Source organism: Eptesicus fuscus, chromosome 21 (genome assembly GCF_027574615.1).
Source record: "Eptesicus fuscus isolate TK198812 chromosome 21, DD_ASM_mEF_20220401, whole genome shotgun sequence".
NCBI lineage: Eukaryota > Metazoa > Chordata > Mammalia > Chiroptera > Vespertilionidae > Eptesicus > Eptesicus fuscus.
The window spans coordinates 50,676,524-50,690,515 of NC_072493.1; the positions used below are offsets into that span (position 1 = coordinate 50,676,524).

The 13,992-nt window shown below is 49.8% G+C and overlaps 1 protein-coding gene across 1 annotated transcript; it reads right to left on the bottom strand.

Annotated features, from left to right (window-relative positions):
• Positions 1–623: 623 nt before the first annotated feature.
• LOC103304164 (histone-lysine N-methyltransferase PRDM7-like) lies at positions 624–13,170 on the bottom strand. Its single transcript, XM_054710123.1, is given in 11 exon segments — positions 624–935; positions 3,035–3,086; positions 3,088–3,228; positions 4,308–4,375; positions 4,794–5,065; positions 5,263–5,364; positions 5,953–6,109; positions 8,345–8,394; positions 12,190–12,297; positions 12,513–12,636; positions 13,093–13,170. Coding segments are annotated over 11 exon segments (1,464 nt in total).
• Between the last annotated feature and the right edge of the window lie 822 nt (positions 13,171–13,992).

Here is a 13,992-nt window from a genome sequence, read left to right on the forward strand (position 1 = left end):
CACATAGGGCTTCTCCCCTGAGTGTGTCCTGTGGTGTCTGATGAGAGTTGACTTATCTGTAAAGCCTCGCCCACACTCCCTGCACACATAGGGCTTCTCCCCTGAGTGTGTCCTGTGGTGTCTGATGAGAGTTGACTTATCTGTAAAGCCTCGCCCACACTCCCTGCACACATAGGGCTTCTCCCCTGAGTGTGTCCTCTGGTGTGTGATGAGATGTGACTTTGTTGTAAAGCCTCGCCCACACTCCCTGCACACATAGGGCTTCTCCCCTGAGTGTGTCCTCTGGTGTCTGATGAGATGTGACTTTGTTGTAAAGCCTCGCCCACACTCCCTGCAAACAAAGGGCTTCTCTCCTGAGTGTGTCCTCTGGTGTCTGATGAGATTTGACTTCTGTGTAAAGCCTCGCCCACACTCCCTGCACACATAGGGCTTCTCCCCTGAGTGTGTCCTCTGGTGTGTGTTGATATGTGACCCATCATCGAAGCCTGGCCCACACCCTCCATGCTTGATTGTTACAATTTTTGACATTCTTACTCCCACAGATAATTTGCCTGTGCTCTTTGGATTCACGTTCTGGCCTGTGCTAGGCTCTTCCTCCATTATTCTCTCACGCTCACTGGAGCTCACCGTTTGTCTGTTGGGAGGCTTGAAAGAGGCCCTTGAAATTCTCCTCTGTCTGATTCTTTTAAGCAGAGGTATGGACCTTCCTTTGACCTCTTGACCTCCATCTTTGTCATTCCAGGCATGTGTACCAGTATGCTGCTGCTGCTGATCCTGACGCTCCGGGCCGGGTTCCTCTGACTGGCAGTGTTGTCCTGCAGATGCCCCTGGCAGAGTCTCAGAGGGGTGATAGCGTTTCACATGTTGGCTGAGGAATGTCTGACTGGAGAAGGCCACAGAGCAGGAGGGACATGGGTGGATCTCTGGCTTTGGTTCTGCTGAAGGAGAAAGGTTTGGTCAGGGCAGGCGTGGACACAGCTGTCTGCGCTGTATGCTCTGTCTCCTGGCAAGACCTGACCCAGGAATCATTCTCATTACGTTGACAGTGCAAGCTCTGCCTCCCACAGTGTTCCTTCACAGTCTACTTTTCTGTTTCTTTGTATGCACTACATCTTCTTCAGAAATCCAGAGACCCGTATCAAACGTCTTTTCTACAGCCCTGGCCAGTGTGGCTCAGTGGATAGAGCTTCAGCCTGCAGACTGAAGGGTGCCGGGTTCGATTCCAGTCAAGGCCATGTGCCTTGGTCAGGGCATGTGCAGGAGGCAGCTGATCGATGTGTTTCTCTCACATTGATATTTCTCTCTGACTTTTCCTCTCCCTCTCTCTAAAAATCAATGGAAAGCCCTGGCCAGTTTGGCTCAGTAGATAGAGTGTTTGTTGCCTGGGGACTCCAGGGTCCTGGGTTCAATTCTAGTCCAGGGCACATACCTTGGTTGCAAGCTCAATCCCCAGCCCTGGTTGGGGTGCATGTGGGAGGCAAGCAATTGATGTTTCTCTCTCTGTGTCTATGCCCATCCCTTCTACTTTCTCTCAAAAAAAAAAAAAAAATCAGTGGAAAAAATATCCTCTGGTGAGTGAGGATTAACAACAACAATAACAAAAAAAATGTCCCCAACCATGCTTCTTACACTCCTGACTCCCGTCCCTCTCCAGCCAATCCGCCATCCTCTCTCACTTGGAGTTGAAATCATCTCGGAGGGGATTCCTCACTGAAATTTATATTCCAAAAAATTAACAAAGCATAATTTTAGAACAGAGAACATGCCACTCTGTAGCTGAAAACTGTGCAATTGTCCTGTCTCACTCAGGAAAGTCCCCAGTATCTCAGCTTGGATCATCGGCACTGTCTGTCCAGGCTGCTAGGCATCTGTCCAACTTCCGTCCTTACCCTCTGTACCGAGACTGAGACCCGAGTGCCTATCTACTGAGCCAAACTGGCCAGGGCTTTCCATTGCTTTTTATAGAGAGCGAGAGGGAAAGTAAGAGAGAAATATCAATGTGAGAGAAACACATCGATCAGCTGCCTCCTGCACGTGCCCTGACCAAAGCATATGGCCTTGACTGGAATCGAACCCGGCACCCTTCAGTCTGCAGGCTGAAGCTCAACGCCCCTCTTTCCTTCCCTGCACTGGCTGCTGCCTCTGCCCGGGACCCTGTGCCACACGTGTCATAAATATTATCTCCTGAGAAAGCCCTCCCCTGAGCTTCGGAAACTGACACACCCACCCTCCCCTCACACTGATCCCCAGGCACTAGTCCTGCGCACGTTTTCTCCGAATCGCTAATCACTGTGTAACATTAAGCACATGCACACGTATGTCTGGGCTTCCCTCCTTCACCAGCCAGCTGCTCAGGAGCAGTGATTCTGATCATCGTGTTACTCTGCATTTCCAGCTCCCAGGAACCCTGTGTGGCACCACTCACATGACAAGTCACTGAAATAATGAATGAATGCATGGTAACACACACATTTCATTTAGAAATATTCAGTAAAGGAAGAAGAAACAGCTAAAAGGGTCAGAAAAAACCACCTTGATGAGAGCTGGTAGGTGCCTGAAAATTTTTTCCCCCTCTAATCCTTTTGGCACTATATGATGCTGTGTATTTTGTGCGTGAAGTATTTAAAAAATGAGAACAAAAATTAGCCCTGGGCAGTGTGGCTCAATTGGTTGAGTATTGTCCCATTCACCCAGAGGTAGCCAGTTTGATTCCTGGCCAGGGCACATGTCTGGGTGGCAGACTTGACTCCCCTCCCCCATAGGGAGTGTGCAGGAGGCAGCAGATTGATGTTTCTCTCCCTCTCCCTTCATCTGTCTTTAAAACCAATAGAAGCATATTTTAAAAAATTAGAACAAAAATAAAAATATTAAAATTGTTCCTAAGAATCAAAGACCTATGTAATGAATCATTAATTTCTGAAGTATTTGAGTTGAAGCTTTATTGACTCTAGAATGGATTTCACTCTATATGAGAGTTGGACCATGAAAACTTCTCAGAGTTATTTCTTTCCATGTTGAACAGAGTGGTGCCCACCTCTCCCGGCCACAAGCTCCGTCTTCCACTTGCTGCCCCACTTGATGCCCAGCTCCTGGCCATACTCTTCTCCATACCAGACCAGCAGCTCACAGCCCGTCCTCACGACCTGGCAGGTTCGGTAGAAAATCTGCCTGTGATATTGAAAGGCCACCAGGTTCTGCTCTTCGTCATCCCGGGCACAGTTCACATACCTGGGGTTGAGGCAGATACAAGGAAAGAAAACCACAGGCGATGAGTTCCCACTCCCTGTCATATCCGTGTCCAGCTCCTCGCTGATGCTTAAGGGCCTCAGCTCTGATGTCACCCACTCCCCCTACGCTCCTGAGGAACCTGCTGTTCCATGTCCGAGCCTGTGTCACAGGTCATGTGAACTCAGGCTCTAAGTCCTGCTCACAGTGCTCATCCTGCCTAATGCCCTTTCCAAAGCCGGGTTACGGACTTCCCCATCAAACCCCGTGACCTCTAGCGTCTCTAAGCTCCACGTCAGGTTCTGTGTCGCACCACGGCACTCGGTGCTTGATCGAGGGCTCTGCTTCTGGATTCGCTCACATCATGCAGCACTCAGCCCAAGTCTACCTTCTCTGGAGAGGCCTTTCCGGAGGCTCCCCACACTTTATTGGAGGCATCACTCCGCTGCCTCCCCCGGGTTCCCACAGAACCTTGGAGGTCTGTTTGTCTTAGGAAAATAACATAGAGCAATAGTAGTTTATTCATAATCTGTATCCCCTGATACAATAGCCCCTCAGGAAAGGGGCCGTGACTATTGCTCTGCGGCTCCAGCACCCAGTTCTAGTTAGAACCGAGGCTGGGTTGATGTGCTGCCCTCTCAGGCTTAAATGATCCTTGGTTTAAGACTATCTGGGCACTTTTAATTTCTTGAAAAATATGAACATTTTGGTTAAATATTTATGAAATAATTTTTTCATGTTTGTGTGCAATAAGTCCTCCATAAGGACATGGGTTGTGTGATCTGTTTAAATAATGAATTCCTTTTTCTAAACTGGAACATAATAAGTGTTTAATTAACGTCCATTAGATAAATCACAGAGTAATCCAGTGCCCAAATTGGAGACTTGTATTTTGAGGACATATGCTATACTCTTACCTCCTTTTTTTCTAAATGTCTCTTGATGTGAAAGATCACTGTATGGAGAAAAAAGAGGGACAGAGGACTGAGGAGTCCACTGTGGGAGGCATGATGGGAAGGAAAGACATGTGGGCTGTGAAGCATGAGTGTCCTCTCTGGCACGCAGAGGCCTAGTGACCTTACCTCATCCAGTTGGCCTGAGATTCATCCTTTCCGTCCACGTACTCATAGCAGTTCCTCCCTCTGGTGATCTGCATTTCAGGAAAAGAAGTTAAAGGCTGTGTGTGCGTGCGTGCGTGTGTGCGTGTGTGTGTGTGTATGTGTGTGTACATAATAGAATAAGTATGAACTGCCATCACATCTCTTTCAGCCTGCATGGAGATTCAGCTTCCAGTGGGGATCACAGGATATTTTTCTTACTCATCATCTACACATCTGAGTTGATTTGTCCCGTAAGTAGGAGCCCCACAAGGAAGGAGTCTGTACCACTTTGCTCCCATTTACCCTCTGACCCTTAGAGAGGAGCTCCATGTTCATGCAAAGTCCGCTCATTACACAGAGCTAACCATGTTATCCCCATCCATGTCCTAGCATGTAGCAGGTGGGGGCCCACAAAGCCACAGGAGGGACGTGGGAAGCCAGAGGACAGGGAAGACGTAAACTTCTCACCAGCCAGGAGTAGCCGCTGTTGGCTGAGACTTCATCTTCTGTGATCTGGCCCTCATAAGGGCCAAAGTGCAGGCCCACCGGCAGATCACATTCCTCATTCCACACTCCAAGCCCAGCCGCAGGGATGCCTGATGGTCCGATTCTCAACCCAGGCGGTAGAGTGAGGGCTGAGCGGTTGGCATGCCCCTTGTCCACGGCACTGTCTTTTACAAACGTAGGAGGCCCGTGCACAGCACAGCTGTCAATGAAGAAGTTCTGACACTTCTCACAATCTGGAGGCAAGAGCGACAGGGATTAGGGAGGGTGCAGTGCATGTTCCTGGACATGAAGAGCTTCGGAAAGAGCTCACATCAGTGAGCCTCAATCCTGTACTCGCGGTTACGAGAGGAATGGAATGATTGGGGCACCCAATGGCCAGGTGAAATTATTGCTCAAGACAGAGCATGCCCCTTGGTGAGGGTCAGCTTACAGAGGTAGTCATCGTCCTGGGGCTCGCTGATCTCTTGGTAGAAACGGCCCTTTCTCTCTCGTAGGCTGTACATCTTCACTTCGATCTCTTTCCTCCTGGTGTCTATGTGGGAGAAGAGCAGGTGAACGAGGGGGTGAGGTCTGGAACGTTAGTCCCTGTCTTTTCAGAAAACACACAATGTTCTCCCATCAAATGATCACCTGTTCTTCTATATTCTCTAGTATTTTCCTCCATTAACTAAAAGAGTAGCTCACCACACTGACTACCGATGGCTGATTCAATTTTAGTTTCTAGATTTTCCCCTTATCAGGTTCAACTTCTCAACAGTTACTCATTAATAAAATATGCATTGAGGGCACATTATGTGTTAGGCATTGAGTAAAGGCCTGGGCATACAACACCAATGGTTGCTGCTATCACAGATGGATTTATTTGACAAGTTGCATGTGTCAATTGTTTTAAACTTAATTTAATGCTTTCAAACTATATGTGACCCATGTCTCCTTCTGTTCACTTTACACATTAGCATTCAGGAGCTCAGAGAGTTGGTAAGATTTTCTCAAAGCTCCAGTACTAACTCCAGTTTTAAATCCAGGCCTATGCAAAGTCCACCCCACATACCTAGGCCATACTGAGCATCCTTTCTAGGGGAATTAGTGGAACTGGACTCTCCAAATTATTTTATCTTACCCAATTTCCGTCTAGGGTGCTGTCCAGAGGTACTTGCTTCTCCAGAAGGGGGCACTGGTTTCTGGGCCTGCTCTGAGCCACTTGAGGTCAACAAATTTGCTGTTCCTGACGATTCCTTCAAACTAGACTCATTACTTAATGGCGCCCTGGACTTTGCCTTCAATGTGAAAGTCACATATTAAAAGGTAATATACATTAATTTAATTATGTAGGGCTTAGGATATATTCTCACATACATGGCTTTAATTAACACTTCCACAACTCTTTGAAATACCTGGGAAGTATGAATATTAAAGGAAAAAGAAATGGCCAATGTGGGTTGTGAATCCAAGACTAGAACCCATGCCTTAAGGCTCTTTCTTTTATAGAACAGTGAGAGTGAAGGATACTGGGAAGAAAATAAATAGTTGGGCCATAACCAGTGTGGCTCAGTGGAGAGTGTCGGCCTGCGGACTGGAGGGTCCTGAGTTCAATTCCAGCCAAGGGCGAGTGCCTTGGTTGCAGGCTCCTCCTCCCTGACCCGGGCCTTGGTCTAGGCTTATGCAGGAGGCAACCAATCAATGTGTCTCTCTCACATTGATATTTCTCTCTGTCTCTCCCTCTCTCTTCTATTCTCCCTAAAAATCAATAAGAAAATATCCTTGGTTGAGAATTAGAAAGAAAGAAGAAAGAAAGAAGAAAAAGAAAGAAAGAAAGAAAGAAAGAAAGAAAGAAAGAAAGAAAGAAGAAAGAAAGAAAGAAAGAAAGAAAGAAAGAAGAAAGAAAGAAAGAAAAAAAGAAAAAAAGAAGAAAGAAAGAAAGAAAGAAAGAAAGAAAGAAAGAAAGAAAAAGAAAGAAAGAAAGAAAGAAAAAGAGAAGAAAAGAAATAGTTCGAAGAGCCCTGGCTGGTGGGCTCAGTTGGTTGAACTGAAGGGCTGCCGATTCCATTCCCAGTCAGTGCCCATGTCCCAGTAATGGGTTAGATCCCAGGTTGGGGTCTGTGTAGGAGGCAACCGATCCATGTTTTTCTCTCTCACTGATGCTTCTCTCCCTCTCCCTTCCTCTCTCTCGCTAATCAGTAAAAACATATTTTAAAAAAGAAATGGCTGGCAGATATTATCATGACAAAAAAAATTACGCTAAAATGTGCAAATTACTATATCATGGAAAGAATATTTGTAATTAGATTAGTTGGTTCCTACCAATTATGTTTGAATAAGGTTGTGCTACTAGCAAGTTCTCTTCAGTTTCCTGACCTATAACATGCTAATTCTTGATGTTATAATGAACATGAAATATAATGATGTTCACCAGTGTTTTGTGAGGTCTTTGAATGTGAGATTACAGTCCTGCTATCAATTTACTTCTCAGCCATCTCTATATTTGAAATCACATGTAAATGATCTTCATTATTCATTGACCCTCATCTAGTTTAATTTGTAAAATTGAAAGCACTCATTCAGCAAACGTTCAGGGGGCCCTCAGGGACCCTGAGCTTGGCCTGGGACTTCTGAGAAGAATCAGGTATGAACCAAAGAGCTTACAATGCAGAGGTAGGCAGGCTGAGCAAATGATTCAAGCAAGATGACACTGCCCTAAGGAGAGCTCAGAGGAAGAAGACATACTTTTTTTTTTACTGGAATGGGCATTTGAAACCAGTTCCAGATGGATGAGCTTCTATTGAATAGTGTGTCACCACTATGAGGCCCTTAAGTCACTTTATTATTTATTGTTTCTCAACCGTCAAACCTGAAGCTCCCCAGAGTTGAGATATGCTTTCTTTTATTTGACTGGGAGGCTCTGATGCTGTGGTTCCTACATCCTTCTTCATCTGGGACTATCCACCGTGCAAACTCCTATATGTCAGTGAGCTTCTGGGAGTTGGAAGTCTTAGTGCATTGCTCACTGCAGCATAGCAGAGAAGAATTGCGCTTGGAATAATCAGTCAGTGAATGATGTAATGATGTATGGGTAAGACAGTGGAAACTGCATAAAACTAGGGAAATTTTAATGAGCTTGTAAGTGGTTTAGAGAAGAAGGTATGGATTAGATTACACGATACCGTTACTGTGATCTCAGACATATAATCAAACATGTATATATGTCTGAAACCTCAGTTTCAACATCAGAAATGGTGATAGTTATATTACCTACCTCATAGGGTTGTGGTAAGGTGTAAGTGAGTTTATTCAGGTAGAATTCTTAGAGTCTGAAGCATTGTGAAGATAAAACCAGTGGTAGCTACTATTGTTGCTGTTGTTATTAACTCCTAAGATGATACTGGGCATTTTGTTGAAGAGGTCAGGAAAGGAAGGTGGTAGTTCCCAGGGTGCACTCTGATTTTTCCTCCTCTTACCTACATTTGCATCCAGGAGGAAGATTTTCTTTTCAACAGGATTTGGGAAATACTCACCTTCTGATGTTTATTCTGTTCCACTCTGAAGGCCACCCAAGAAGGTTTAACTAAAAGATGGTGAGAAATCAATTAAAAAAATTATCCTATCTAATAATAGAGTAATATGCAAATTAACCATCACTCCGTGACAAATGGCGGCCCCAATAGCCACAAGATAGCGGCTCCCAGTCCGCTCAGCTCCGCTGCTGGAGTGTTCAGCCTGTCGGCAGGAGCAGCGAAGCTGGATCCACCTCTGGAGGGGTTTTTGATCTGCCCCCAGACCCAGCAGTCAGAGCCTGGACAGCAGGGCATGGAGGCTTCCCTGGCAGTGGGGAAGCCCCAGTCCCTGCAGACAGTGCCCAGACAGCAGGGCATGGCGGCTTCTGTGGCAGCAGGGAAGCCCTAGGCCCTGCCAACAGAGCCTGGACAGCAGGGCGTGGAGGCTTCCTTAGTGTGTCGGTGTCCTCAAAGCCCCCAGGCCTGGCAGACAGAGCACACTGCAGGGCATTGGGGCTTCCTTCACATGGCGCATGGGGAGGCCGGCAGAAAGCGGAGAGCAGGGCATGGGGGCTTCATCTCCATGGCTGCAGCGAAACCTCCAGGCCCGCAGAGAGCAGAGAACCACAGGGAGTGGGCCTAAGTCATCAGTAGGACATCCCCTGAGAGCTCCTGGATTGTAGAGGGTGCAGGTTGGGCTGAGGGACCCCTGTGCACAAATTTCGTGCACCGGGCCTCTAGTATATATATATTTATTTTCAGAGAGGAAGGGAGAGAGGTATAGAAACATCAATGATGATAGAGAAATATGGATTAGCTGCCTCCTGCACACCCCACACCAGGGATTGAGCCCACAACCTGGGCATGTGCTGTGACTGGGAATCGAACTGTGACCTCCTGGTTCATATGTCGATGCTCAATCGCTGAGTCATGCTGGCCGGCTGAGAAATCAGTTTTGGTTGGTAATTGTTTCAAAATCTGGAGATTTTTATTAGGGACACAGAATTCTGAATCAGAGAGTAATCCTAGGACAGATCAAGGAGGATAGGAAAATGTTTTTTTGATGTTTCATTAGGCTTATGCTTTTATTGTGAGCATCAACTAATTTTCTTAAAATGTTTAAAAATAGACAAAACCCCATCTGTACTTCGTCCTCTGTTCAATATATATATTTAAATTGGCCTAGCCCTGGCTGGGTGGCTCAGTTGGTTAGAGTATCGTGTTTTACACCAAAAGATTTCAGGTTCGATCCTTATTGGGATGTAAACGGGAGGCAACTGATTGATGTTCGTCTGTCACATTGATGTTTCTAACCCTCTTTCTGTCTCCCGCTCTTCCTCTCTCTAAAATCAATGAATATCCTTGGTTGAGGATGTAAAAAATAAAATTGCCCTAAAAAGAAAAAAAGAAAAAATTGGCCGTTTGCAACAAAAATATAATAAAGGTCATGTAACTGCAAAGAAACTCCACTCTGTAACCTGGCCCTTTCTCCTCTCTGTCTTCTGTATTCACACTGGCCTTGTCCAGTCCGACAGCACCAGGACCACCTTGCCTCCTTCTTTCTTATCTTTCCCCCTTTGCACGTATGCACTGTGCCCACCTTCCCTGATCACTAGATTCTGATCAGCATCATCCAGTCTTAGGAACAAAGACTTAGGTCTGTTCACCACAGAAACAAGTTTCGTGCAAGATAGAGATAACGTCGTGACTTCAGCTGTTTCAACCTCAGACCCATGGAATTACGGACTCTACCAACCTTTCATGAAACCTGAAAGATGATGCCTTGGCTGACATGGAACCTGAAACAACGAGGAACTACCTAGCCTGGCCCACAACCCAACTCCCTAACCACCATGGCTAATAATTTTCCCATATGTCCCAAGCCATCTTAGGGCACTGCTCACCTGTCAGACCTTCCTCCTTCTATGTGATGAAAACTCTTCTGAATTAGTTATTTTTTATTCTCTTTTGTATTTTTTGTATACTTACTTATTAATGTTCTATAAATATATAATTATTTAATTTTTTTCCATCACCATTTATCCCCCTATATTATTTTTTAATCCTCACCTGAGGATATATGTTCATGTTTATTTATTTTTTTTTTAAATTTTTTTGGGGGGCGCCCAGGGGGTTTATTGATTTTAGAGAGAAAGAGAAAGAGAGGGAAACATGGATGTGAGAGAGAAAGATTGATCAGTTGTATCCTATACACACCCCGATTGAGGATGGAACCTGAAACCTTTTTGGTGTACGGGAGGATGCTCCAACCAACTGAGCCACCCAGCCAGGGCTACTTATTTATTTTTATTTTGAGAGAATGTTTACTAAAGCTGGGAACAGTGAAACAAGGAAGGGCTTAGGATAGAAGAAGCAACAGGAGAGAGCCTAGGCTGGGCTCTCTAGAAAGTTTACAGGAAAGAAATCCGCCTGGGCGGGGCTGCTTCGGCTCATTGGAAAGTCATAGGAAAAAGGCCTTGGAGAGAGGTTCAAGGGGTTAGCTTGAATGAGCTGCCACTGCTCATACTCCCTGGTGCAAGTCTCCGGGTCCCTTAGTTTAGGAGATGCACACCTGGGGGGGGGGGGCGGGTGTGTAAGAGCGGGGAGGTAAAGGGGTGGGTGTGCTCCTGGAGGGAGAGCAGCTTAAAATATAAACTGAGTGGCCAGATTATTATGATCTCTGAACGCAAAATAATCTGGCCACTCAGCGTATATCCTATATAATGAAAGACTAATGTGCAAATTGGCCCCTCGACCAGGAGTTTGACCAGCAGGCAGGCCGGCCAACCACCCATGTCCCCTCCCCCTGGCCAGGCTGGCTGGATCCCACCCATGCACCAATTCATGCATGGGGACTCTAACACACACACACACACACACACACACACACACACACACACACACTGAGTGGCCAGATTATTATGCTTTCAGAGATCATATTAATCTGGCCACTCAGTGTATTAAATCTGTTTTATATATACTATATCCCCAGTGCACAAAATTTATGCACTGGGTGGGGGGGAATCCCTCAACCTGGCCTGTGCCCTCTGGCAGTCTGGGAGCCCTGTGATCAATCTCCTGCAGAGGGAGGCCCCTCCCAGCAGCCAGCGCAGCCGGTTGGTGGCCTGGGCCTCCCTCTATGGGGTGATGTGGAGCCCCCATTGATCACCCAGTGGCTAGTGGCCTTGGCCTCCCTCTGCAGGGCATCATGGGGGATGGTGGGGTCCGACCAATTGCATTGCACAGGCCTTGGCTGGCCCGGCGCCAGTGGGTGTCATAGCTGGTCATCCAGTGGGGGCTGTTCCCCATGGATTTGCATAGTACGTTTTTATTATTATAGATTTGGGGAGTGGGGCTGGGTGGAAGTGAGCAAAGGCGGAGAAATGGGCGATCTCTGTAATAATATTAGCAATAAATATACTGTATATATAATTATTTTACACGTTTAAAGAGGTTATGTGAACCTGGCTATTGTGGCTCAGTGGTTGAGCATCCACCTATGAACCGTGAGGTCACAGTTGGATTCCCGTCAGGGCTCAAGCCCAGGTCCCCCGCCCCCCCCCACCCCACACGATCCCAGTGGGGGGCCATGTGGGAGGCAGCGGATGGAGGTTTCTCTCTCATCTCTCTCCCTCTCTCTCTCTCTCTCTCTCTCTCTCTCTCTCTCTCTCTCTCTCTCTCCCTCTCTCTCTCTCTCTCTCTCTCTCTCTCTCTCTCCAGTAAATGTACTAATAAAAACGAGTTTATGTGAATAGCCCTGACTGTATAACACTGTTTTGCATTTTGGTTATCCCTGGTAACTCCGGAGATGAAGTCCGACCTACACCCAGGTCGGGTTCAGACACCTCCGCACCCTCTGCCCGCACCTCGCTGCCTTGGAGTCCACTCTTCATCAGAGTCCTCGGCGTCCTCCGCCGGGGGCTTGGAGGTCCTCCTGCGGTGACACATGAAAGCCGGTCGAGGGGCCCTGAGACCTGGAAAGAAAGAAAGTCTGTCCTGCAAGCGAAGAACTGAAGGGGGAAGGACACCAGAGCCAGCGCTGGCCGGGCTGGGACGGAGCGTGGGGCCGGGCGCCGGAGACCCGTCGGGGCAGCGTCAGCCCCGGAGGAGCACAGTGCCCGCCCGCTGGGTGCCCTGGACGGGCTGCAGACGGAGCCCCCCCCCCCCCCCTCCCCCCCCCCCCAGTCACCGATACTGAGCAGCGCCTCATAGTTGCTCTTCACGTTCCGGTGCCGCGCTCTCTCCCAGGCGCTCATGTGCGCCCACTCCTCCCGGGAGAAGTAGACGGACACGTCCCTGAAGGCGTCCCTGGTCTGGAGGAGAGAACCCCCGTCAGCCACGGGCGGGGCAGGTGATAACCGGAGGGGGGCCCGCCCCGTCCCCACCGCCCCCACCCCCTCCTCACCTCCCCGCGGACCCCACCCCCCTGTCCCCAACCCCCTCCCCCGTCCCCACTCCAACTCCCGTGGACCCCCCTTCCCCTGCCCCCACCTCCCCCACCCCTCCTCACCTCCCCGCGAATCCCACCACCCCGAGGACCCCAGCCCTCTCCCCCCAACCCCCGTGGACCCCCCTCCCCTGTCCCCACCTCCTTACCCCTCCCCCCGTCCCCACCCCAAGCCCCGCGGACCCCACCTCCTGTCCCACCCCTCGTCTCCACCCCAACCACCATGGACCCCCCTCCCCTGTCCCCACCTCCCCCACCCCCCTCCTCACCTCCCCGCGGAGCCCACCCCCCTGTTTCCACCTCCCCACAGATCCCCCCTCACCGTGGGCCTGCACTCCGCTCTCCCCGCCTCCTCCTCGGGACTTTCGGGGCGCTTCTGCGGGCACCTGTCGGGGTTCATGGTGCTGCCACCCGAGCCCCCAGCCCGAGGCCTCGGTGCCTGCGGAAGGAGGAGGTGCTGAGGGGAACCTGGCTCCCGCCTGGCAGGGCGTCCCCACAGCAGTGACCCGGACCGACCGTGGGGACCAGGGCGGGTCAGGGCCGAGGCCGCGGCCACGCAGACCCACCAAAGGGCGGACTCCTTCCCGCAGCAGCTGGGGTGTCTCAGGGGCCCTGAAGGGCGTTGTCTGGGGTCTGAGGGCTGTAGTTGGGGGGGGGGGGTGTGAGGGGCGCGATCTGGGTGTCTGAGGGGAGTGGTTGGGGGTCTGAGGGGCGCGGTCCGGGGATCTGAGGGGCGCGATCTGTGGGGTCTGAGGGGCGTGGTCGGGGGGTCTGAGGGGTGCATTGGGGGGGTCTGAGGGCCACGATCTGGGGGATTTGAGGGGCGCGATCTGTGGGGTCTGGGGGGGTGTGAGGGGCGCGGTTGGGGCGTGTGAGGGGTGCAATCTGGGGGATCTGAGGGGTACGATCTGTGGGGTCTGAGGGCCGCGGTCAGGGGGTCTGAGAGGCGCGATCTGGGGGATCTGAGGGGTACGATCTGTGGGGTCTGAGGGGCGCGATCTGGTGTGATCTGAGGAGTGCATTGGGGGGGGTCTGAGGACCACGATTTTGGGGGTCTGAGGGGTGTGAGCTGTGGGGTCTGAGGGGCGCGACCTGGGTTTCTGAGGAGAGCGGTTGGGGGGGTCTGAGGGGCGCGATCTGGGGGTCTGAGGGGCGCGATCTGTGGGGTCTGAGGGGCGCGATCTGGGGGTCTGAGGGGCGCGGTTGCGGGTCTGAGGGGTGC